This window comes from Schistocerca cancellata, chromosome 7, assembly GCF_023864275.1.
Source record: "Schistocerca cancellata isolate TAMUIC-IGC-003103 chromosome 7, iqSchCanc2.1, whole genome shotgun sequence".
NCBI lineage: Eukaryota > Metazoa > Arthropoda > Insecta > Orthoptera > Acrididae > Schistocerca > Schistocerca cancellata.
The window spans coordinates 287,907,985-287,935,978 of NC_064632.1; the positions used below are offsets into that span (position 1 = coordinate 287,907,985).

The following is a 27,994-nucleotide window of genomic DNA, read 5'->3' on the forward strand; positions in this document are numbered from 1 at the left end:
ATTGGTATTAGTTGTGGTTTAGTAGTATTAATAAAAGTAGTTGCTTTCATAGTGGAGAGAGAATATCGAGACTGCTATTGTTAGTTCTACAAATAGTTCTACTGGTGTAACTGAACTTAGGTAACGTAGACGTTTACATTCTTTCAGCAACTGTAAAATTTTACTATGAGTGAAACTGGGGGCTCTGTCGTACGTCTGTGAGTAGTTGGTTAAGGTATGGGAGATTTGTTCAAAGTATTTTCGTTAGGGGAGGAAGATTGCAGTGGGGAAGGCAGTGAGCATTCTAGGGAGATCCGCTACTGGGAATACATAATCTGTAGTAGAAATAAGTTGAAAGAGGAGCAGGAATGTAAGATCTGTGACCTTCAGGTGCAGTTACAATACGAAAAAGAAGAACTAGATAGGTTGACGAGGGTGAAGGGTGCTGGGGAATGGGAACTAGCGGGTGGTAAGAATGCAGTTAGGAGGAGGCTATATTCAGATAGTTGTACTTTGCGTATATAAAATAGATTTGACCAACTGTCAGAGTTCAGTGGAGAGGCGCCTCTTGTAGCTGTAGGTGTAGGAAACCCGCAGCAGTCCTCAGCAGTTACGAGGTCTACGTCAGTTGCGAAGTCTAACAGAAAGAAGAAGGTTCTCCTGCTAGGTAGTTCACATGGTAGAGGTGTGGGCCAGCAGTTGCAGGAAGTGTTGGGGCGTGAGTACCAGATCACCAGCGTTGTGAAGCCTAGTGTAGGGCTGGTTCAGGTGACTGCCAGCTTAGGGGAGTTATGTACGAATTTTACGACAGAGGATCAGGTAGTGATAGTGGGTGGAGCAGGGATTAGCCTTGATATGGACGGGCAATATGATGTAGGTGGTGACCTGGTAAAGATAGCTACTCAAACAGGGGGCACTAGCGTGCATTTCGTGGAATTGTTTCAGCGTCATGATCGGCCTCATCTTAATGCGGCTCTTAGGCTCGTTAACATGGGGCTCAAGAGGGCACTGTTGGCAGAGGGCATGGGTCACATTTCAGTAGTGCCAGCTGAGTCTATTAGTAGATCGGGTTTCACTAGGCATGGCCTGCAACTCAATAGGTATGGGAAGGAGAGGCTGGTAAAGCTTATAGGTGACAGTGTAGCAGGTGGTGGTTGGATCACTCTTGGAAAAACTCCTGTAGTAGTTAGTGTTAGAGCTGCACCTTTCATAGATTGAAGTCACTGAAACTAAGGGATCACCTTCAGAGGACGAAGTGTTTCCAAGTAGAGAACTAATTAGCATATTTCATTAAAGTGTAAAAACATAAGAGATTAGGTTAGTGAACTAGATATAGATGTTGCTTCTGAAATTATTGCTATTCCGGAGTATCACTTAAACAATTTGACAATTCAGTGGCTTCCTTTACCAGGATACAGATTAGCTGGCTGTTCTTCAAGGAGTTCCTTGCTGGAGGTGGAAGTGGGTGGGTGACCATGTTCATAAAAATCTCTATTCCATTTGAGGCCACAGACTAATCACGGCACTGCACAGAACAGGTATTTGAATGTTATGCAGGGTCAGATGAATTTAGTGAAACTAAACTTCTAATTTCTGTTCTTTATAGGTCCCCTAACTCTGACTTCAGAGCATTTCTGCCCACGTTTGATAAGGTTCATGATTCACTTTATAGGAAGTATCAGAAATTAGTTATATGTGATGACTTCAATATTAATTTTGTGTGTGATGGTGCTACAAAAAGGATGTTGGTAGATCTCCTAAATTCACATGATCTCATGGAGACTGTGGTTTTTTTTCAGCTAAGGTGCAGGGGAACAGTAGCATAGATATAGGCAATACTTTTATTTATCCTTCATCACTACATGGGCATTCTGTTAGTAAAGGGGGTTAAGGGCCTTTCAGACCATGATGCACAAATTGTAACACTAAAAGGCTTTCGTACTCACAGAAATGTCACATATAATTACAACTATGTAGGAAAGTTAATCCAATGGAAATAGAGAGTGTTTTAAACCTCGTCAAAGAACAAAGATGGCAGGATGTTTATAGTGCTGATAAAATAGATGACATATATGACGCTTTCCTCAACATATGCTCTTTGAGAGTTGCATTCTATAAGCACATTCTAAACGGGGTACTAGCAGCAAAAGGCAGCTTGGGTGAATGACATGTGGGATAAGGATATCTTGTAGAAAAAAGTGGGAATTATATCAAAACGTTAGAAGTAGTAACAACCAAGCCAGAGTAGCCCATTACAAACAGTACTGTAAGGCGCTTAAAAGTGTTATAAGGAAGGCAAAGAGTATGTGGTATGCGAATAGAATAGCTAATTCACAGGATAAAATTAATACCATACGGTGAGTTCTGAAGCAAGTGTCTGGTCAGCAGCACAAGGTTGACAATATAAAGCCAGTTTGTAAAAAAAATGTTTCCTGTACTGAAAAATCAGATACGTGTAGAGTATTTAAAAATAATTTGCTGAGCATTGCTGGTAAATTAAACAAAAATTTAACCTCTACAGGGAATCATATAACTGTCTTGGCAAATGCCTTTCCGAGATTGATGTCTGAAATATTGCTCTTTGATACAGACAAGGGAGAGACCGAGTCAATAATTAAATCACTGAAGACTAATAAATATCATGGATATGATGGAGTTCCTAGCAGAATATTAAAGTATAGCGCTGTGCATGTTAGCCCTGTATTCAGCCATAATGGTCAGTTTCCTGAACGATTAAAGTACTCAATATTAAAGCCGCTTTGTAAAAAGGGAGAAAGGGATAAAGTAGACAAATTTAAACCTATTTCTATGCCATTAGTGTTTGTGAAAGTTACTGAATAGGTTGTCTGTGTAAGGATAATTAATCGTATTGTATCACACAATTTACAATATGCTATCAAATATACAGATCGCCTTTAGAAGTCATTTAACGACTGTAAATGCTATATTCTCTTTTCTGAGTAAGGTACTGGATGGGTTAAGCAAATGGTTTAGAACACTAGGCATTTTTTTTTCATTTAACTCAGGTGTTTGATTGTGTTGATCAGAATATTTTAGGTGTTTGATTGTGTTCATCACTAAAATTTAGCTCCATACGTTGGACGATTGAGGAATATAGGGAGTAGCTCACAGTTGGTTCACCTCTTACTTTAGCAACAGACAGTAAAAGGTCAATATTCACAGTGTTGGGAATGGCTGTTATGTGGAGTCTGAGTAGGGTAGAGTCAAAGATGCGATGGCTCAGGGATCAGTGTTAGGGCCACTCGTGTTTCTTACTTATATAAATGATATGCCCTCTTATATTATGGGTAACTCTAAAATACACTATTGGCCATTAAAATTTGTTCACTACGAAGATCACGTGCTACAGACGCGAAATTTAACCGGCAGGAGGAAGATGCTGTGATATGCAAATGATTAGCTCTTCAGAGCATTCACACAAGGTTGGCACCGGTGGCGGCACCTACAATGTGCTGACATGAGGAAAGTTTCCAACCGATCTCTCGTACACAAACAGCAGTTCACCGGCGTTACCTCGTGAAACGTTGCTGTAATGCCTCGTGTAAGGTGAAGACATGCGTACCATCACGTTTCCGACTTTGAAAAAGGTCGGATTGTAGCATATCGCGATTGCAGTTTATCGTATCGTGACATTGCTGGTCGCGTTGGTCGAGATCCAATGACTGTTAGCAGAATATGGAATCGGTGGGTTCAGGAGGGTAATACGGAACGCCGTGCTGGATCCCAATGGCTTCGTATCACTAGCAGTCGAAATGACATGTATCTTATCCGTATGGCTGAAACAGATCGTGCAGCTACGTCTCGGTCCCTGAGTCAATAGATGGGGACGTTCGCAAGACAACAACCATCTGCACGAAGAGCTCGAGGACATTTGCAGCAGCATGGACTATCAGCTCGGAGACCATGGCTGCGGTTACCCTTGACGCTGCATCACAGACAGGAGCGCCTGCGATGGCGTACTCAACGACGAACCGGGGTGCACGAATGGCAAAACGTCATTTTTTCGGATGAATCTAGGTACTGTTTACAGCATCATGATAGTCGCGTCCGTGTTTGGCGACATCGCGGTGAACGCACATTGGAAGTGTGTATTCGTTATCGCCATACTGGCGTATCACCCGGCGTGATGGTATGGGGTGCCATTGTTTACACGTCTCGATCACTTCTTGTTCCGAATTATGGTGCTTTCAACCGTGGACGTTACATTTCAGATATGTTACGACCCGTGGCTCTACCCTTCATTCGATCCCTGCGAAACGCTACATTTCAGCAGGATAATGCAAAACCGCATGTTGCAGGTCCTGTACGGGCCTTTGTGGATACAGAAAATGTTCGATTGCTGCCCTGGCCAGCACGTTCTCCACATTTCTCACTAATTGAAAACGTCTGATCAATGGAGGCCGAGCAACTCGCTCGCCCCAACACGCCGGTCACTCTCTTTGTGAACTGTGGTATCGCGTTGAAGCTGCATGGGCAGCTGTACCTGTACGCGCCATCCAAGCTCTGTTTGACTCAAGGTCCAGGCCTATCAAGGCCGTTATTACGGCCAGAGGTGGTTGCTCTGGGTACTGATTTCTCTGGATGTATGCACCCAAATTGCGTGAAAATGTAATCATATGTCAGTTCTGGTATAATATATTTGTCCAATGAGTACCCGTTTATCATCTGCATTTCTTCTTGGTGTAGCAATTTTAATGGCATGTAGTTTATATCTGAAACTCCCTGGCAGATTAACACTGTGTGCTGGACCGAGACTCGAACTCGGGATCTTTGCCTTTGGTGGGCCAGTGCTCTACCAACTGAGCTACCCAAGCGTGACTCATGCCCCGTCCTCACAGTTTTACTCCTGCCAGAACCTCGTCTCCCAGCTTCCAAACCTTACAGATGCTCTCCTGCGAACCTTGCATAACTAGCACTCCTGAAAGAAAGGATATTGCGGAGACATGGCTCAGCCACTGCCTGGGGGATGTTTCCAGAAAGAGATTTTCACTCTACAGCGGAGTGTGCACTGATATGAAATTTCTTGGCAGATTAAAACTGTGTGCCAGACCGTGACTGGAACTCGGGACCTTTGCCTTTCGCGGCCAACTACCAACTGAGCCACCCAAGCACGACTCACGCCGCGTCCTCACAGCTTTACTTCTGCCAGGAGAACTTCTGTGAAGTGTGGAAGGTGGGGGACGAGATACTGGCAGAAGTAAAGCTGTGAGGACGGACCCTGAGTCGTGCTTGGGTAGCTCAGTTGGTAGAGCACTTGCCTGCGAAAGGCAAAAGTCTCGAGTTCGGGTCTCGGTCCGGTACACAGTTTTAATCTGCTAGGAAGTTTCATATCAGCTCACACTCCGCTGCAGAGTGAAAATCTCATTCTAGTAGTGTATTTCTGTTTGTTGATGACACTAATGTGGTATTGAAGGATGTTTTGTGCAACATTGCCTCTGTTTCAAACAGTGCAGTTCGTGACATAAGTTCATGAATTGTAGAAAATAAACTAACGATAAAGAACAGTAAGAATCTGTTATTACAATTTCTAACACACAGTCCAACAAAACCCGGGTCCTTAATTTAACAGAATGGGCGTATGATTAGACAAACCAAACAGTTCAAATTACTAGGTGTTCACACAGATAGTAAACTGCCATGAAAAGCCCTCATTCAGGATGTTCTTCAAAGTCTTAATTCTTCCATTCTTAGTATTCGAACGGTGTCTGAGTGATCGTTCGACACCAAAATTAGTCTACTTCGCTTATTTTCTTTCGCTTATGTCGTATGGTATCATATTTTGGGGTAATTCTTCCCATTCTGAAAGAATATTTTTGGTTGAGAAACGGGCGATTCGGGCGATAAGTGGTTTAAGTTTGCAAACCTCTTGTCAATCCCTGTTCACTAGTATAGTTATTTTGACACTGGCCTCGCAATATATGCATTCCTTTCCGCATATCTTGGTGACAACATCAGCTTAATCCCAAGAATAAGCAGCTTTCACTTAGAAAATGCAGCATAATTCTTCTCAGACCGCAGTTGCCACGTAACGAATTCAGTAGGCATCATATCAGCTCTCTTTACAAGCCGCACAATGCTGTTTGGCTGAAACGGCGCTCGAATACATTCCATTGTGGTCGAGGAGAGCTCCGCGCCGTTCCGAAGTGTGCCACTTGAACTTGTGAGTCGCCAGATACGTAAAGAACTGTTCCAGGTGGTCTTCCTGAAATAGTGCCCTGGCCATCAGGGGGGCTGGCGGCACTTGGGAATGCTTGTGCTAGCACTCCGAAGAAGGCCTGTTTTAAACTCTAACTAAACAAAGAATAAATGAAAAGGGATATGTTCCTATTCCTGTATGTGTGGCACACTTACATCGCGCGTAATAGACTGTTGTGTGGGACCGAGTTGGCTAAGAGAAGCAGTTGAGGCGACGCGCTCACCGAGAGGGATGTCCGCGTTGACGACTGCGCAGACGGCTCCCGAGCACAGTGTGGCCACCATGGCGGGCAGGAAGAGCGCCGACCGCCTGGAGCAGATGGCGACGGTGTGGCCCTCCCGCAGGCCGGGGGCAGCCTTCCGCAGTGCCGAAAGCTCCGCCGCCGCCTGTCGCAGCACCCAGTCTGCCCGCGACTCCTGGCCCACCACCACCTGCACCACAACACGCCCGCAAAAACGTTACAACACGCGAAAAGGATGGCAAGGAATTAGCAAAGGAATCTAGCAGTGCTGTCCAGTGAGGGGGATTTGTCGTAGACTGTGTTTAAGTGTGTTCCTCCCACTTGTTATATAATACGTCGTCGAACGTATTATAAAGTTACAGTCTCTCCTCCGAGTTTCCTATCAACATGTGCAGACAAACCTCAGAATCTCTTTTACGGAATTTATACTGTTTTCAGTACTGGATAAAATTATTCATGAACAGTAATTGCGTGTATACAATCTAAGTAAAAGGGAAATAATGATTTATCCTCATGGAACACAGATCTGTATGTGTGATGTAAATGTAAATCTAATCATCATAATTCCAGAAAAATTCCATGATTTCTTGTGATTTATTCCACAGAAATAGCTCAAAAACTGAGTTAGTCAGTAACACACTGGACCTTCTCTGTCTCTTATGCAACGGACTCATTCATGAGCAAGGTTTTTGTATATAATTTATTACGGCATAGTCAGACAAATACACTTATTCCCACCCATGAGAAGCTGATACTGACAGCTAGTTCGTCAATGACGCTGTATTACATATCATGATAAAACATTCAATTGAAAGTAATCACTCTCCAAGAGACACGGATCCTAGGCAGGATCATGGGTGTCATGGCCCTTTTTCAGGAAATGTTTATCTAAAAGCGTTTCAGATTTTGTATGTGTTAGTAACCAAATATATCAGCCAAGGCAGAAAAGGCATTTCCCCTTATCCATTATGGATGACGAACTGCAGCTGTGATTTCAATCGGCGATTTACTGAGGAAAAAATACCTAATGAGTTGCTTATTTCGATTTTTTTCATACGATTTATTTTCTGTACCATCAACTAGTTTTCGAGCCACTGGAGGCTCTGTCATTTGATCCAGAGCCACGACCAAAGGGTCCTGCTGCATGTGATGCACATGATGTTCTTGCAACACACACCTCAGATGATGAGCTTGCAGTGTCTTTAAAAACTAGTTAATAACAAAAAAACCAAAAGAAAACGAAGTGGTGAAGTATTTATACCCTAATATACAGGTGTTCGGAAACTTCCGTTACAAACGTCGAGGACTTGTAGAAGGTGGTGGGAGAATAATATTTTGAATAGGAACCCGTGTCCGGAAACATCACTCGACGACGATACAGAGCCTCAAATTTATAGGCGCCTGCGCCTATAAATATATGTATGTACAGGATGACTCGGTGATGATGTTACAAACCTTCTAGGGTTAAGTGTCCCTCTACGGGAAATGAACGAGTCGAAAGTTATAAGCGAAAACCGTTGTGATACCTCTCACAGTAGTACACATGTACTGGTGCTGTTTCTGCTAAGATTGTAGGGTAGTCAACTTTTAGAAGTGATAACATCGACATAAATAAGGAAAAGCTATGAGCAGTTGTTCAACGTATTTCACAACAGCGAAGACGAACAAGTGCTCATAGCTTTTAAGGTATGCATTTTAGAGCCCATATTTACTAGGCATTTTTTTCTGTCTTGGTCCATGCTACCACCTGTGGAATTTTCATACCCTAAATTCTTAGCAACAACAGAATTGGTGCATGTATTTCAACTGTCAGAGGCAGCAGAATGATTTTGCTTGTAACTTTCGATTCATTTGTTTTAAAACCAGGAATCCTTTCCTCACATTCATACATTTATCCGTCTCCATCATTCTAGAAAGTTTGTAACATCGTCAAGGAATCACTCTGCATATACATACATTTACAGGCCCTGGCGCCCATAACTTGTCACTCTGAAGCATTGTTGAATAACGTTACCGGAAGCTGATTCTTATTCAGTCTTATTCAAAATATTATGCGCTCACGCCTCTACAAGTCCTAGAGATTTATAATAGGAATTTCCGAACAACCTGTATAGCTGAAGAAAGAAAAATGAAAACAAAACAATAAAAATCGGAGCGTAGGACTTAGGTGGAGTGTGGTTCCTACTGGGGTTTCTGCGGATTTGGAGTTCAGTTTCACAATAACGTTATTTAACACCAATAGAATCAAAAATTACGCTTCCAGTAAACAAGAAGAACTTTAAACAGGGCTCCACGCAATCAATACAACCAAATTTCTTGCATTAAACCGAAAAATTTATAATACAGTCTTTGCCCTAACTCACATAACAGGGCAACAACATTAACAATTTACATTGCTTGATTCTTGGCAAAAATCGGTTAAGGTATCTGGGCCACCTTCAGTAGTAAACTATGAGATAGCAAACAACTGTTAACTGGGATCGTAACACACAACACACTTTGGCATACTATTACAACTGTTACCAAATAGCTATCAACACAAGCTACACACAATTGTCTAACAAACTACTTACACATATGCATAATAATTCTTATGTAATGCGACGGACATGACAGACAGAAAATAAGAAACAAGATCAGTTTAGGGCAGAATGTCTCAACACCTGAGTTCGATCATAGTGTATTTTAAGAAAAATGCCTTAGGATTCACTCAGTGGTGCTCACTGGTCATAGTTACCAAATTTGTGCTGGTCTCGCTTACCTCCCGCTCAACTATACTCTGTCTGCCATCCGTATGGACCCAAAGCATGTCATACGACACCTATGGACCTCTGTGAAGTAATTCTTTCCAGCACACACACTGCTCGTATATCGCTCAGTGCACTGTATCACTCATGAAACTACCTGTGTGCACACGTCAGCTGCAAAAGCAATTGGGTAGCGCTTTCTCCATTTGACATGCAGGCGCCCCTTCTCCGCCTCGACTGAAGTCGCTGTCTACCCGACCGGAGCAAGACTCCATCCCCTACTCCAGGCTGCGGTGTTCACCCAGCATTGACGCCCCATGCAGACTTTAGTGACGTCAAGCTGACAGTGTGGCAGTGCACCAGCTTTCTCAGGCCATCCACGACAGTTCCGCGCAGAACTGGGATTGTTCGTCACCGTCCAGCAACTGGCTCATACATATTCAGATTCAGTTCGCCATTGGAAATATCTAGGCCGCCTCGCAAATTCGAACCCTGTAAACATGTCGCAGGATTGTCCACCACTGCCACCACGACGACGGCGCTAGGCTCAGAAGATATTGCTGCTTCTACTTGCTGCAGCAGCCTGATCTCTCCGCCGACCGTCCTTGCCACTAATTCAGCCACTGTCCGCTCACAGAAATCAGTTGTCCTCATCCCCCCCCCTCCATCTGCCTTCTCGTAGCCACAGCGTGGTACGCCGTATAATATGACTCTCTGGGGGCGGGAGAAAAAAATCGTGTAACTTGTCACTTAGAAGAAACTAACTTCCCAGAATATTGGTGGAAACCACTGGAAAATGAAGCATTCCCCACAACTTACACGCTCGCACAGCCATACTCTGCAGGCGTGTGCTCACTGTCCTAGAGCAAAGCAAAATTTTAATACTAATATTAATCAGGAAAACCCTACCATTGTCTAATTTCTGATAGTTCGTTGCGTTTGGTTGTTATTCTGGCCTTCAGTCCGAAGACTGATTTCACGCAGCTCCGCACGCTACTCAATCCTGTGCCAACCTCACCATCTGCGAATTACTGTTGCAGACTCAATTTTAAACGCCTCTCTTGGTCTCCTTCTGCAATGTAACGCCTCCACACTTTCCTTCAGTGTTAAAATAAAGATTCTTTCATGCTTCAGCATTTGTCTCATCAACCGAAGTCTTATTTTCGTCAAGGTGTGCCACAAGTTTCTTATAACCTTGATTCTATTCAGTTCCTCCTCATTAAATACGCGATCTACCCATCTTATCTTCAGCATTCTTCTGTAGCAACCCATTTCAAAAGCTTTTATTCTCTTCCTGTCTGTTTATAATCCAAGTTACACTTCCATACAAGGCTAGACTCCAAACAAATACCTTCAGAGAGGAGTTGATAATATTTAAATTTATATTCTCGTTAAGAAATTTCGCCGGCCGGAGTGGCCGAGCGGTTAAGGGCGCTACAGTCTGGAACCGCACGACCGCTACGGTCGCAGGTTCGAATCCTGCCTCGGGCATGGATGTGTGTGATATCCTTAGGTTAGTTAGGTTTAAGTAGTTCTAAGTTCTAGGGAACTTATGACCACCGCGGTTGAGTCCCATAGTGCTCAGAGCCATTTGAACCATTGTTTAAGAAATTTCTCTTCTTTCGATACATATTCTTGCCATTGCCAGTCTACCTTTTATATAATCTACAATTCGGTAATCATCAGTTATTTTTCTACTCAAATACCTAATGTCATCAACTAATTTTAGCGTCTCAATTCCTTTTACATTTCCCTCAGCATAACGTAATTTCATTCGACTTCATTCCATTACCTTTCCTTAACTTTTTTCATTTCCTGTCTTACACCCTCCTCTCAAGACACTGCTCATTTCGTTCAACTGCCGGCCGCGGTGGCCTAGCTGTTCTACGCACTTGTCTGGAACCGCGTGACTGCTGCGGTCGCAGGATCGAATCCTGCCTCGGGCATGGATGTGTGTCATGTCCTTAGGTTAGTTAGGTTTAAGTAGTTCTAAGTTCTAGGAGACTGATGACCTCAGAGGTTATGTCCCATAGTGCTCAGAGCCATTTGAACCATTTCCGTTCAACTACTGTTTCAAATTTGTCGCTGTCTCTCCGAGAATTATAGTGTTATTGGGAAACCTTAAAGATTACTTCCTCCAACTTTTCCTTTGTTTCCTTTACTGCTTGCTCGTTGTACAGTTGAAATGTGATAAGCTAGAACCCTGTCTGGCTCCATTCTCAACCATGCTTCCTTTCACGCTGTCTAACACTTATGACTGCCGTCTGGTTCCTGTAAAAGGTGCAACTAATCCTACCGCTACCTTCTACAGAGCTCCCTTCAGATTTTCAAAGAATTACTCCACTCAACATTGTCAAAAGCTGCTGTAAGTCTAGAAATGTCTTAAATTTACGTTTTCCTTTCCTTAGCCTATTTTCTAAGAGAAGCCGTAGTGTTGCCTCGAGTGTTTGGACATTTCTCCGGAATCCAAACTGATCTTCCCCGAGCTCAGCTTTTACCTATTTTTCAGTCCTTGTTTCGACATAATGGTCTACTCCTGCAGTATAAGTAAGAAATTTTGTAAACGAGAAGAGTTTGTCAAAAAATTTTGGCCTCCACTGGACACAGATACTGTCGCTACACTTGACTCTCTCGAAACGTAACTGTTACAGAGAGAGGTAAGCTGTTCAACTGCGAACCTTCCCAAATATTCTAATCATTTTACCTTCCTCATTCTACTCTGTGCTACTGATATTAGCAGCATTATGGCTCGCCGTCACTTAATTGCTATCCTTAATTAGTCAAGATTACCTCTGATCGTGACAAGTTCTTAGGTTTGTTCAGATCGCCCCGGTTCTGTCGTCTCCGATATTGTTTGCTCCTACAGAACTTGCACTTTTTGACTCAATGAGGTCTCTTCTGCACACTTTGTGACAGTGAGCTATTAGCTTCCTCTGCCTTCAGCAGTCTAGATTCCAGCTGTATCAGCCAGGCCGCGACGCTTTCCTGAGTTTTAGAAAGCGATTATCCTTCTGCCCATTGATTTCAACTCGGAAAAACATTTCAATCTAGTTCTCTCATTTTTGTTCCAAAATTGCTTGTGTGTTCTTGGTTACTTCGCTGACTGCTTCGGCTTTCTTATCGCCTACCCGTTGTTCTATCCTCTCTGATTCTTCTTTCCTATCTCTGTCCTGGGCTCTTCTATCTCTCTCCTGTGCTTCTTTCAATATTTGTTTAAACTGGGGAAGACCGTCCACCATCAATCCTCAAGTTGAACTCCTCTACGCTAAATTTGACTCCGTTTCGCTAACAATGCCACTTTCACTCTGCTTGGTTTTGGCGCGTTTTCCCGGGTTTCAGGTAATGCAACAGCTGCTAACGCCCCTCTCTCAAGAAGTATCAACATGACATCTATCTAAACTGTTAAATTCTAGTGATATCTCTAGATTCTCTAGAGTGCACTCTATCCGTTTTAAACAGCGCAGTTTATGAAATCCATTAATTATGTGAACATTGCCAAACACAAATCAGATATAAATTAACAGCCTTTACAAATAAACAAATCATGACACACAAGAAAGACAAAACCTCAACGCAACTCGTAAGAGTGAAATCCCACAAAATACAAACACATAAGGAAAATAAAATACATTTTCTGTTTACGATGCTGCGGCTTCTGAACAGTGCGCAAGTGAGACAAAACTGGGCCGATAAATGATCGCTGCAACTGACTTCTCATCCTAAAATGTGACTCACTGTGCCGTTCTGATTGCAAAACATGAAACGATTGCAGAAGGAAGATCCTGGACAAGGGTCACCAAAAACAACAGCTTTCTAGTAGTGACTGTCCTGGATCAGGGTCGACATGACCAATAATTGTCTGCCTGCATTTACATCTACATCTGCATCTACATTTATACTCCGCAAGCCACCCAACGGTGTGTGGCGGGGGGCACTTTACGTGCCACTGTCATTACCTCCCTTTTCTGTTCCAGTCGCGTATGGTTCGCGGGAAGAACGACTGTCTGAAAGCCTCTGTGCCCGCTCGAATCTCTCTAATTTTACATACGTGATCTCCGCTGGAGGTATAAGTAGGGGGAAGCAATATATTCGATACCTCATCCAGAATCGCACCCTCTTGAAACCTGGCGAGCAAGCTACACCGCGATGCAGAGCGCCTCTCTTGCAGAGTCTGCCACTTGAGTTTGCTAAAAATCTCCGTAACGCTATCACGGTTACCAAAAAACCCTGTGACGAAACGCGCCGCTCTTCTTTGGATCTTCTCTATCTCCTCCGTCAACCCGGTCTGGTACGGATCCCACACTGATGAGCAATACTCAAGTATAGGTCGAACGAGTGTTTTGTAAGCCACCTCCTTTGTTGATGGACTACATTTTCTAAGGACTCTCCCAATGAATCCCAACCTGGCGGCCGCCTTACCAACAATTAATTTTATATGATCATTCCACTTCAAATCGTTCCGCACGCATACTCCCAGATAATTTACAGAAGTAACTGCTACCAGTGTTTCTTCCGCTATCATATAATCATACAATAAAGGATCCTTCTTTCTATGTATTCGCAATACATTACATTTGTCTATGTTAAGGGTCAGTTGCCACTCCCTGCACCAAGTGTCTATCCGCTGCAGATCTTCCAGCATTTCGCTACAAATTTCTAATGCTGCAACTTCTCTGTATACTACAGCATCATCCGCGAAAAGCCGCATGGAACTTCCGACAGTATCTACTAGGTCATTTATACATATTGTGAAAAGCAATGGTCCCATAACACTCCCCTGTGGCACGCCAGAGGTTACTTTAGCATCTGTAGACGTCTCTCCATTGATAACAACATGCTGCGTTCTGTTTGCTAAAAACTCTTCAATCCAGCCACACAGCTGGTCTGATATTCCGTAGGCTCTTACTTTGTTTATCAGGCGACAGTGTGGAACTGTATCGAACTTGGTCCTCTCAATGACCTGCCTTTATGACTTCTAAGGTGTATTCAGTGCACAATGCTCTCAAATCATTATTGAGAGTCACATATCCATATACATCCATTTTCTATAACCAAAACAGTGGGTGGCACCTGCCTTGCAGTGGCAAACCTTCACAGTGAGGAAAACGTATCATGAATGTAGGGGCTATAATTGTCACTAACGTGTTGATTCAGCTCTGTCCCGTATCCAAGGTGTTATTCGGGTTGGCATTGATTGAAGACATGCTGGATGTCCTCCTGACGGATATCGTGCCAGATTCTGTCCCGTTGGCGAATAAACCGTAAAAATCCAGAGTATTTGGAGGGGCTTGCCCATAATACTCCAAACGCTCTCAGCCTGGAACAGATCTAGTGACCTTGCAGGCTAAGGCAGCGTTTGGCAAAAATGAAGACCAGCAGTAGACACTGTTGCCGTGTGTGGGTGGGCTACATGCTGCTAAGATGTGAGCCCGGGATGGCTTGCGGTTTAGGCAACAAAACGGGGAGTAGAATAACGTCCTCGTACCGCTGTGCTGTAAGGTTGTCGACCAAAGTGGTCCTGCTATGAAAAAAAAATGACATCTCTGGTTATTACTCCTGGTTGTTAGCCCGTGTGATGGTAAAGAACATTTTCCAATAACACACTATTTTGTAGTTTACGGCCACCACAGCTTAGATTATGAGTTACTGTAAATATTTTTCTAAAAATTCTCCGAAGAATCTTAAAAATGGTTTAAAAATTATTTTTAAAATAAATGAAAACTCTTCAATGCAACGTCATTACTGTCTTACCATAGTTTTAGTGGTGACCTACACGAACTACGGTTTTACTCACGTGACGGAGGTGTTGGTTGTGTTAACTGCTCTCCTCTTTTAATGGGAACTGCATTTTAGCACCAGACAATTCCTTAAATCCTTTGTCCCTTATAAGGCAACTTATTTTGCTTACTTCTGCGGATTCCACTATCTTGGAATATTCTTAAACTACCGACGGAAGCCAGCATCTTCACTGCCGAAGATCTTGCATTTGAAGGGGCCCTTCAATATGCGTCAAATCAGTACGACGACATCCTTGTTGTCACGGATCGGTGGAGTACACTGAAAAACCAACAATTGGCCCGCAATACTAACCGCCATGTGTTCAATGCTACTAAGTTAATCTATAAGCGTGAAAATCAACATAAACGTGTTCAATTACTATGGATCAAGCGACACTCTGGTACTTATGTCAGGAGATGGCGGACCACAAGGCCAAACAAGGTGTTATTGACGGCCAACCTTATTACATGAGCCTTCACTCACAAATTTTGTTCCTGAAGTAAAGAAGAAGATCCATTACACAGACATGGGAGGTCTTAAGAATGTCAAAAGCAAGACACTACGCCGCAGTACAGCCGAGTATTCCGGGAAGAACCTTGTTCTCCCACATCAAGCTATCTAGACCTTATACCACTACTATAACGCACATCCGGTTGCGTTATGGTTGTTCACATCTTTATGGGATGAAATTTCAGCCATCTCCACACTGCGAAGGTCAGAGAACAGAGATTGCAGACCACAATCATGCGATACTAGAGTGTACACACTATGACAAAGGCGCAAATTCCCTAAGGCTTTGATCAAAGCAGGATTTCGTCAGTCGACATCTGCGACGAACCTGATTCGACAGCTGACAACACTGAATACCTCAGCGTGGCCCAGTTTCGGTTCTAAGCGCTACAGTCTGGAACCGCACGACCGCTCCGGTGGCAGGTTCGAATCCTGCCTCGGGAATGGATGTGTGAGATGTCTCTAGGTTAGTTAGGTTTAAGTAGTTCTAAGTGCTAGTGGACTGATGACCTCAGAAGTTAAGTCCCATAGTACTCAGAGCCATTTGAACAATTTGAGCCCAGTTTCGGTAAGAAGCTGATATTCAATTATCCAGCGTAAGAAGTTTTGATATACGGACTGTGCTGTGTGTGTGTGAGCTTATAGAGTGTATCATGACGTTTACCTGGAATTAATGTAATTTGTAATGTCTACACCGTATATGTTATATTTTATACCAAAACCGTGGTTACTCACTGCTCTGGCTGAATGGTTAATGTCGATAGTCAATAAATTATACTAACAAAAAAGCAGCAGTGCGATATTTTTGGAGCATAAATTTTGACGCTTCCAGACAACGTTCGCCTTACGATGTATAATTCCGAGTTTAGCCTTTCGATGATTATCCATTTAAGAGGTTACGCAACTAATCGGTTTACAAAATGGTTCAAATGGCTCTGAGCACTATGGGACTCAACTTCTGAGGTCATTAGTCCACTAGAACTTAGAACTAGTTAAACCTAACTAACCTAAGGACATCACACACATCCATGCGCCCGAGGCAGGATTCGAACCTGCGGTCGTAGCGGTCTCGCGGTTCCAGACTGCAGCGCCTAGAACCGCACGGCCACTTCGGCCGGCAATCGGTTCGCAACTTCTATGTCGGGACATCTTATATTCTCTCTAGCCCTTTAAAGTGAACAGTTAGTGTCACCTGAAGCTGCACATATAACAGTGTGCAATGGTTACTGTGCCTAGTAAAGGAACCTCTAAACATCTAATCAGAAGCTGATAAATTTTCATTCGCTTCAAAGAAAAATTTTGAATAATTTCTCCTAATTTTTTGATGAATTTTTGGAAATTTCTTTACAGTATCAATGTCTTTTCTTTAACCGTGTTATAAAGCAGCAAATTATTTAGAAAATTAAGATCTCTAAACCCCTTACACGATACTTAATCTTTTTTCTGCGAAGTTGTGATTACTTTATCTATAAAAAAGTGACATTACGATGTTACCTTTTTCCTTTTTTGTCAGCTTCGTGATACAAATGTAAGTGCATTCGTTGCTCCGTTTTCCCAGAGGCAGTTGGGCTACTCTATTTTCATCTTTCCTTTATTTTGCAAAATGACAAACTCCCGTTTTCCTGTTTTAATTATATAACGCAAATCTTTTGTGGCCGTTTAAATTAGGTTGTAAGTTACTTGTTTAGAGACACAACGTTCGAGCGTCATCAGCGCTCTATCGTTGGTTAGGTTATGGAACTAGCATCTAAATTCGAAACCCAGACAGCACATCACAACATGGTATCACTTACATGAACATCAGCTATGCATGCAGTTATTCGTGACCAAGCACGTTCTTGACCAACAATGACCATTTTGGCCTGAAATTAATTTTGATTGAAGCTAGTAAAGCTAATGAACTTGGTTTTATTCAAACTGGAATATAATGAGTATTCAAAGCAACTTCAACTGAAAATGAGGGTAACAGCACCTGTTTTGGCGCCTTTGAAGGGGGCCCATTACTTTCTGACCTTATGATACACTAGGGCACGGTACTTATTAAGCTGATACGAAAAGAACCACTTCAGGCAACGTAAAAGCAAGATAACAGAAGTTAGAGCTCGTGCGGAAGCATGTAGATAGTCGCTTTTCCCTCCATCCATTTGGGAGTGGAACAGCAAAGCAAATTTTGGTACTAAGAAGTACAACTGTCATGACACATTATTGTGTCAATTTTATTAAATATTTCTTGTAATAGCTGTAAATAAACAAATTAAAGTCTGAGCGCATGCACTAAGATCACGATACTCGTGTGAACTGCCAGACAAACATTGTCAACTGCAAGAAAGAAGCTCTCTGCAATGTGGAGATCTGTGAGACGTTGTTGGAACGAGAAGAAGTGTAACAGAGACTGTAACTTTTGTGACGGTGTGAACAGACGTGGAGAATTACGCGAAAATATTCCTTTACTTTTTTAAAGGTATATGCCTATTTAGGCCCTGGGGCGAATAAAAATCAGCTTATATGCGTTTAAATGTTAGTAAAGGATACAAGAAGATTAAATAAATAAAAGTTTGTGAAAAGGTGAGCTATTTTTCATTCGAAACGAACTTCACTGGAATGTGTGATTGTTGACATGTACTCGCACAGACAGTCAGTCGTCTCTCTTGATCAATGAGTGCCGCTTCGAACCGGCGCACGGAACGATTACGTCGTAACAGGCCTCCTTTCATCGAAACTGTTTTCATTTTGTCAGTAATTTTCCCCCAATCTGTCGTCAGCACTAAAGAATCATCGGAGTGTATTACTGCACTTACCCCGTAGTCAGGTCTGCCTATAGTGAAGCCGTGTGTACGTACATATACATAGAACTTTTAGTGAACGACGGAGTCTAGCAGCATCAACGGCGGGGAGCAGAAGAGAGCTGAAACGTTCCAGTACAGTTCTCTTTCAGATTACAGTGACTGTGAAGATTGAATTAATGTAGAAATACTTCGAACATTTGCTAGGTAAGCTCTGTCCCGATGAAGGATACTTCGGCATTGAAGAAGCTTTTTAGTATTACTCAATCCATACAAGAAAACTGTTTAAAACTTTATTAATTTATGAACAGTAAGTAAATGTACAACTATTAAACTACCCCCCCCCCCCCCCGCCACCACCACCACCAGAATACCAAACGATGGATTGCAGAGTATATCTCTGCATGTAGATGTACCTATAGATGTAGATCCACCTGGAGTGTTTAAAATGGCTCATGGAGTCCTATGAGAACCGACTACTTTCCGAGAACGAGTTCGGTACCTCACCCATTGCGAAGGCTCCAGTATATTTTAATGTCCACAGCCATGATCCTTACGTTTTGATAGAAACGTTGGATGCTTCTGAAGCTTTTGTATTGTAGTTAAAAGTTCCCTGTACTCGCGCACTGTAAATGCTGCATATGCATGTGCTCGTGTAGTCGCCCGTGCACCGACCTGCAGAAGGCTGTCTCCGTAGGCGGCCAGCTTCTGGACGAGGGAGGGCGCCAGGGGCAGCTCCGCCGCCGCCTCCTCCTCCTCCGTCAGCGGCGGACCTCTCAGCAGGTGCAGGCTGTCCTGCGAGCCGCTCCCCACCGTGGCCATGCTGCACTACTAGCGATAGCGAGGCTCTCCGGTCGCTGCAGCTGTGTTCTTATCTCGTGGACTTCACACTTATTTGGATAACGCAGCAGCGTCCCACTAGCGGGAGCCGCGCATCCGTTAATTGCAGTACAGTAGTTAATACCTTGAAAGTACTGTGCAGCTAAGAAGGCATCGGTGGGGAAAGATGTTACTAGTATATCACGTGAAGCGTCATTCCGCCAGCCCCACGGTACTGATCTTTGCCGGTTTGTTGGTTATTTCCACTTTAGCGCACGTGCGATCGTTCTTGTGCAACGTAGCTAGCTCTTTACTCGCACGAAGTAATGGCCGCTATCGACAGGGGATCTCAAGTTGATTCCGTATTTCTAGAATTCCCGAAAGCTTTTGACACCGTTCCTCACAAGCGACTTCTAATCGAGCTGCGGGCCTATGGGGTATAGTCTCAGTTGTGCGACTGGATTCGTGATTTACTGTCAGGAAGGTCGCAGTTCGTAGTAATAGACGGCAAATCATCGAGTAAAACTGAAGTGATATCATGAGTTCCCCAGGGAAGCGTCCTGGGACCTCTGCTGTTCCTGATCTATATAAATGACCTGGGTGACAATCTGAGCAGTTCTCTTAGGTTGTTCGCAGATGATGCTGTAATTTACTGTCTAGTAAGGTCATCCGAAGACCAGTATCAGTTGCCAAGCGATTTAGAAAAGATTGCTGTATGGTGTGGCAGGTGGCAGTTGACGCTAAATAACGAAAAGTGTGAGGTGATCCACATGAGTTCCAAAACAAATCCGTTGGAATTCGATTACTCGATAAATAGTACAATTCTCAAGGCTGTCAATTCAACTAAGTACCTGGGTGTAAAAATTACGAATAACTTCAGTTGGAAATACCGCATAGATAATATTGTGGGGAAGGCGAGGCAAAGGTTGCGTTTCATTGGCAGGACACTTAGAAGATGCAACAAGTCCACTAAAGAGACTACACTCGTTCGTCCTCTGTTAGAATATTGCTGCGCGGTGTGGGATCGTTACCAGATGGGATTGATGGAGGACATCGAAAGGGTGCAAAAGAGGGCAGCTCGTTTTGTATTATCACGTAGTAGGAGAGGGAGTGTGGCTGATATGATACGCGAATTGGAATGGAAGTCATTACAGCAAAGACGTTTTTCGTCGCGGCGAGATCTATTTACGAAATTTCAGTCACCAACTTTCTCTTCCGAATGCGAAAATATTTTGTTGAGCCCAACCTACATAGGTAGGAATAATCATAGAAATAAAATAAGAGAAATCATGGCTCTAACAGAAAGGTTTAGGTGTTCGTTTTTCCCGGGAGTGGAATGGTTGAGAGATAGTATGATTGTGGTTCGACGAACCCTCTGCCAAGCACTTAAATGTGAATTGCAGAGTAGTCATGTAGATGTAGATGTAGATGCGTTGACAGCTATGTTATTCTTGTAGTACTGAGTGGTTATATTTAAACTTTCGCTAGTTGAGCCAGTGCTGAATGAAACTACACTGTAAGTCAAAAAACCGACACACCACGAAGCAATGACTCGAATGGCACGGAGATCGGTAGATATGACGTACATGTACGGGCAAACAAATGACTACAATTTCAGAAAAAAATGGATGAGTTATTCCAGAGAAAGAGCTTAAAAAGTCGAACAAGTCAATAACGCGGTGACCCATACCTGGCCATTATACAAACAGTTATTCGGATTGGCATTGATTAATAGAGTTATAGGATGTCCTCCTGTGGGATATTGTACTAAATTTAGTCCCATTTGCGCATTATATCGTCAAAATGCCGAGTTAGTTGGAGAGCACTGCCCGTAATGCTCCAAACGTTGTCGATTGGGGAGAGATCCGGCGAGCTTGCTGCCCAAGGCAGGGTTTGGCAAGTATGCAGTCAGTTGAAACTCTCGCCATCTGTGAGCGAGCGTTATACTGCTGAAATATAAGACCGGAATGGGCTTCCGTGAAGGGCAGCAGAAAGGGGAGTAGAATATCGTCGACGTACCACTGTCCTGTAAGCATGCAGTGAATAACAACTACAGGGGTGCTCCTATGAAGCGGAATGGCACCCCAGAACATCACGTGTGCTTGTCGGGCTGTTACACCACCGCTGTCCGACCCATCTCTAAACATGTCGTCGCTGGTTCAAATAGTTCAAATGGCTCTGAGCACTATGGGACTTAACATCTGTGGTCATCAGTCCCCTAGAACTTAGAACTACTTAAACCTAACTAACCTAAGGACATCACACACATCCATGCCCGAGGCAGGATTCGAACCTGCGACTGTAGCGGTCACGCGGTTCCAGACTGAAGCGCCTAGAACCGCACGGCCACACAGGCCGGCTCGTCGCTGGTCATCGTGGCTCAGTTCGAAGCGGGACTCATCAAAAAGACAATACTACTCCTGTCACTGATGTTCCAGGACGAGGAGGTGACCGAAGACGCCCCGTACAGCGGTGGGATACTACCTCACTGTTTCCCGCCATACAGCCCGACAACCAGGAGTCTGGGGTGCCACTTCTATTCCTATCAGGACCCCTTTGGTTGTCATCCTCGGCACTCTTAGAAAATAGCGGAATGTCGATGATACTATCGCCCTGTTTCGTTGCCCTTCGTGGAAAGGCATACAAGACTTACATTTCAGCAAGATAATGCTTGCCTATTCACGGAGATTGTATCGTTTTCGTGCTTTTCAAACCTCACCTTGGCCAGCAAGTTTGCCAGACCTCTCCCCAATTGAGAATGCTTGGGGCGTTAAGGGAAAGGTTCTCTGTCTCGGGATTTTTAACGATGTAACGCGATAACAGGACAGAATTTGACACTATATCTCTCAGGAGCACATAGAATTACGCCATCAGTCAAAACCAACTGCTTGCGTAAGAGCCAGAGGTTTGCGAACTTTGACTTGCTCAATTTGAAGCTCTCTACCTTGAATAAGTCATCCAGTTGTTCTGAAACTGTAATCACTTGTATGCCTATACATAAACATCACGGTTGCTGATTTCCGAATCACTCGGAGAATTCCGTTGTGGTGCGTCATCTACTAAGGACAAGCAGATTACCTTAGTCTACCTTTCTCGTACATATTTGGAAAAAAATTTCACATACAGTGGAATGCTTGCTGCAGTTTGTATTTGAGCACATCAGCACTTTAATCAATGTTCAACGCATTCTTGTCTACTAGCACCAGTCACTCTCACAAAAAAATGGCACTGAGCACTATGGGACTTAACATCTCAGGTCATCACTCCCCTAGAACTTACAACTACTTAAACCTAACTATCCTAAGAACATCACACACATCCATGCTGAGGCAGGATTAGGATCTGCGACCGTAACAGTCACGTGGTTCCGGACCGAAGCGCCTAGAACCGCTAGGCCACCGCGGCCGGCTTACTCTCACAGCTAGATAAAGTTTTGTTATTTCATTATATACTACAACTGTTAACACTTAGTGCAACGTAGTACATTAGTATTAGTAGATTAGTAACCACTTCGTGATTTTCTTCTGAAATTCAGGTGCTGTAACCTTATTCCCACAGTTTGTAAAGGGTATATCAGTTTAGGGCAGACACATTTCCCAAACGAAGAAACACTGCTAATGGCCATGTTCTCGTTCTTCTGAAAACGCTGTAATAGTTCCACAACTGATCATAAGTGTCTTAATCTCACTTTATATGATTTTAATAAATTACAATATCTGGTTTTTTCTTGCAAATTCTATAACTTTATGGATCTTTCCTTCTTTATGCATCAAGGTTGTAAATACATTAGGTTGCAGAATGAGATTTTCACTCTGCAGCGGAGTGTGCGCTGATATGAAACTTCCTGGCAGATTAAAACTGTGTGCCCGACCGAGACTCGAACTCGGGACCTTAGCCTTTCGCGGGCAAGTGCTCTACCATCTGAGCTACCGCAGCACGACTCACGCCCGGTACCCACAGCTTTACTTCTGCCAGTACCTCGTCTCCTACCTTCCAAACTTTACAGAAGCTCTTCTGCGAACCTAGCTGAGCTAGCACTCCTGAAAGAAAGGATATTGCGGAGACATGGCTTAGCCACAGCCTGGGGGATGTTTCCAGAATGAGATTTTCACTCTACAGCGGAGTGTGAACTGATATGAAATTTCCTGGCAGATTAAAACTGTGTGCCAGACAGTGACTGGAACTCGGGACCTTTGCCTTTCGCGGGCAAGTGCTCTACCAACCGAGCCACCCAAGCACGACTCACGCCGCGTCCTCACAGCTTTACTTCTGCCAGGAGAGCTTCTGTGAAGTTTGGAAGGTGGGGGACGAGATACTGGCAGAAGTAAAGCTGTGGGTACCGGGCGTGAGTCGTGCTTCGGTAGCTCAGATGGTAGAGCACTTGCCCGCGAAAGGCAAAGGTCCCGAGTTCGAGTTTCGGTCGGGCACACAGTTTTAATCTGCCAGGAAGTTTCTCATTAGATTGCAATTTAGCAGTAACCTATGACGCCGCTATTACAAGTTTTATAAAACTGCACATGCTTCAAGATGCTGAGCTTTGTTTCTTGAACAAAAATTGTGTGGAAATATCTGGTTTGATACAGCCGAAATATTCCGTCAAGTGTCAAATGTTCTTCCAGTACAATTCTAGCAAATGACACGCTGGTACACCAGTTGTCAGTAGTATCATTTTTGCCACTAATGGCTAGAGGGAAGCAAGTTGTTGCATTATTTCTCAAGGGCTGTTTGATGTGTTGAAAGAACCACCCAGCTGTATGCCTACATATGTTTCAAAGTTCATATCAGAAAATTTTGTTGTGTCTACCAAAGCAATAATCGTTACACTGTATTTCTTGAGTTCATTGGCGGATATTTCTGGAAGGAACATGGTCTTAGAAACAAACGACCTACTCGTAAATTTACATTTAGTCAGCGGGAGTATACAACCTAAAAAATTTATCTTGCAATGGTGCAATACGATCACCCACAGCTGCTCTAGCACCGAACAGGGCAGCGTAGTGGATAGCACACTGGAGCCGCATTTGGCAGGACGACGGTTCAAACCCCCGTCGGGGCATCGTGATTTAGCTTTTGCGTGATTTCCTTAAACCGCAAATGCCGAGATGGTTTCTTTGAAAGGGCACGACCGTTTTACTTCTTCACTCTCCCCTAATCCGAGCTTGCGCTTCGTCTCTAATGACCTCGCTGTCGATGGGCCCTCGTTGTCGACAGGACGTTAAACAGTAACCTCCTCCACCTCGTCTCCAGCGCTTTTATGGTCCTGGGAAACTTCGTAAGTTCCTGCGTATAACAAGAGACACAAAATAGCATTCATCTTCACAAGGTCTGTATCTTGTATGTAATAAGATCTATCTAACTGCCCAGGAACGCTCATGATACGTGTGAAGCGTTCATACGAAAGTCGTCCATCAGTTTGTCATGAAAGTAACGAAAAAATCACGTTTGGAGTCACTGCAGCTGTAGCGAGTGCTAAGGTGCCAGGGTTATCAGAGGTGGTGTTATGCTTTTTGGTTCTTCTCCAGTGACTCAGGTTTATCTGCCATTAACACTACCTAACAAAAAACTGAAGAACCCAGAAGACATAGTCGGATGACATTGTAATTCGTACGCATACACACCATCGGCGAGTAGGTAAATTATTAAAATTAAGTCCCATAAGATTTCACACACATTTGAACATTTTGAATTATTAAAGCTGCAGATCTCTGGGGCAGGTATAACGGCCGCTAGAATACATTAGTGTTGTTCGTGTGTAGTGTTGGTCCCATGGCAGATAGGGTAATAAGCGGTGTGAATAGCGTCAGATGTTGAGTGATCACTGTTCAGCACATGGAGGTGTTTTGTACGCGCGTAAGCGTTATCGGCATCTGACATAGGCTGAAAGGCCCCCCATTGTGGTTACCATTAGTTCGGCTGGTCTAATCGTGCAGCTTCCATATTTGTAGGAAATTCACTTATTTTAGTGGCTGGTGGACTGCACGGGAACTTGATGGGAGTCATACTCGTCGTGGAGGTTCCAGTCAACCACGTCCTAGCCAACACGAGGGAGGATAATCATATTGTGCACCAAGCATATGTTATCCCATTCGCATCTGCGACTGACATCCAAGAAAACGAAATGGAACCCAACTGCATCGTACTGTGTAATCCAGAACCCTTACTCGGAAGCAAGCAGCAGCTGTATTGGAGTATTACTGTCCCAAGCGTAGAATGACGTTGGAATGGTACAGTGACGTTGAAGCATGGACTTCTAATGGGTGGCGTTGTACTGTGCTCGGTGATGAATTGGGGTTCGGCTCTACCTCGAATGACAATTGTATGGGAGACGTCCAATTCTTCCCAAGTTTTTATTAGGACCGGGATGTTAACCCGGCCTTATGGTGATGGGAGCCATTAGGTATTATTTCAGGTCCACATATTTATTATTGGGGGATCTCTGACGGCATACAATTACGTCTCAGATACACTATGTCCTTCTTGCGTTACCTCTCAAGCGACAGAATCGTTGTGCTATTTCACAACAGGACCATGCTCGTCCAGGCGTGGCGCGAGTCCTTATGAACTTACTGCGTGATATTAAGGATCTTCCAGCGCTAGTAAGATTTCTTAATCTGTCACCAGTAGAATACCTGTAGGACCAGCAAGGAAGCTAGTATCATTATGTAGGATCTCAAACACCAGTTACATCAGCAGTGGTCCACCTTGCCTCAGGGAGAATGCAATGGCTTTAAAACAAACTTCCCAACCGAATCAGTGCACCCATCAAGATGCATACTGATAAGAAGGTTCACACTGTCAAATTCTTTGTAATTTTGACTGAAATAACACCGCGCAGATTTTCAGTTAGTGAAGTTAAATTTCGTTTCCTCCTCCCTTTCTGAGCTTTTCACTTTCTTTGTCAGGCAACGTAGTTTGCCCTTGTTCACACGTACTGCGTTCTTTAGTAACAAATGAACTGAAAGATACGTCACTTGAAGAGACAACCATCTCTCATTCACCATGATCCTCACTTACTTCAGTACTATTCTTTTCATCTTCTGAAGTTTCCTGGGGCAGAGAATGAACACCATCACTTCGTGGCAGTTCTGACAGAATTTCCTTCCATCAAAATGCCACGTATGTACTAGTATCACAAAACATTAGCCCGGATGTCTCACAGATGAACACAAATTTAGTGAAAACCAATCCCACAGCTACATCACAGCTCGAACTTCCGATCATTTCCTTAACGGGATTCACCATGACGAGCCACACATTATTTGTCGTATCCGTACTGTGATATACGAAATTCTGTTAGTAATGTAGTGCAAAAGAATTGATCTTCGATGTTGACACCGTTGCAGGTTAGAACAGAAGCTCACAGAGGATCTCTTTAATAATGACACCTCTTTCCAGCTGAGCCCTGCCCGGAACTGGCACTCGGTCTTGTGAAAACGCAGTGGAAGCAAAATCAAGACCCCAGGGGACAGGTGTATGAAGATGCAGTTAGAGTAAACAGCTCAGTACATCTAACAAAGGACGCACATTAAATGGTATCTCAGACAAGACCCAATACCTGAAGACATTCTACTAAGTCTCGAGCGCAATGTGAACACCACCGCAATGTGAACACCTCTGGTCAGAATATATCGCTATAGCCTCTCCCGGTGGGTACGGACCTCGAACGGAACGCCTGACACGGCACGTTGTGGTAACAGAATGTCCTAGATCACAGAAGAGCTTAAATTACGGCAATAGAAAGACAAAATATCTAGCACGACTTGGACGTCATTCAAAACTTCATACAGCAAGGCAAAAAACGGGTAACAACCACAAAGTACTCACACTGCTTTCGAAACAGCCACGGCTGCTGATTGTTTGCGCATACTACGCACAGAGCGCCTGACGAGGAGCGGGCAGCAGACGGAGGGCACAACACGACATAGTCAAATACCGAACTTGTTCCACAACGGAATCAGTATCATACAGCACCTGAAGAAGACTGCTATTCACGCAGTAGAAACGTCGTGCAAGAAAGGCGCTAATAACCGGCAGTAACCAGATTGTTCTGCATGACAACGCCTTTCCGGAAAAGCCTAAAGAATTTAAAAATTCTTGTTATCGGCCACACGTCCCGATGACCTGAATTCCTTAGGAATACAACTAACTACGTCATATTGATTGCAGGCTTTTATTCACTGGATGAAACTATCTGTATCCTTATTAAATAACTTAACGTCAGTGAAGTTTGGCTTTGCAAAGTCATTGCCTAATTGGTACATGTGGAGTTTGCAGAGGTCCAGAACACACACACCGATATGGAATGGCTTCATGAAATCGACTGAAACCTTAGCCATTTACACTGCGTCTAGCCCCTCATCAAAGAATATTGTCTGCTTAACATTTGGCAGCGTGATGGAATCTCTTATGTCATAACGCTTATCCCAGTGGTAAACTGAATGTATTTCCCGACTGTTCCTAACGTTCTCTAAGTTTTTGCTGAAAACTGAATTGTTTATTATGCCATTTCAAAATTCCAAGTCACGACAGCCCTCTGTTCATTATAAACATCACTGTACTCCTTCAACCATGAACACTGTTCAAATGAAATGCCATAGGTGATTCTAATAAGTTTCATCCCCAACGTGAGACACTGCAGGATTTTTCTTTAGTGTAAAATGCACTCTACGTATTCCTCAAAGTTGTCACCAGCTTGGAGACGGAAACATTTTGTACACTAAGCGTTCTAGACGAGGCAAATCATCTTGTGTATCATGCAAAGTGGTGGGATATTCCAGGTCTACCTCGATTACACACCCCACAAGAGCGTCAGCAGCCACACAAACGATCCTTTTCTCCAGTCTGAAGATTTTATATATGGACAGCTACCATAACCCCTCATACAGCAGATATTGTTACATGACATGCCTATAAAGATTCT

The 27,994-nt window shown here is 43.6% G+C and overlaps 1 protein-coding gene across 1 annotated transcript in view; it reads right to left on the reverse strand.

The window, feature by feature from the left end:
* The window catches only part of LOC126092737 (uncharacterized), a 95,394-nt gene extending 76,317 nt beyond the window's left edge, over nucleotides 1–19,077 (reverse strand). Inside the window, exons 1-2 of the mRNA XM_049908462.1 lie at nucleotides 18,931–19,077; nucleotides 6,420–6,627 (exon numbers count right to left, since the gene is read on the reverse strand). Of these exons, the coding sequence (XP_049764419.1) occupies nucleotides 6,420–6,627; nucleotides 18,931–19,077 (355 nt within the window). The remainder of the gene's footprint in view (nucleotides 1–6,419; nucleotides 6,628–18,930) is intronic.
* Nucleotides 19,078–27,994: the final 8,917 nt, after the last annotated feature.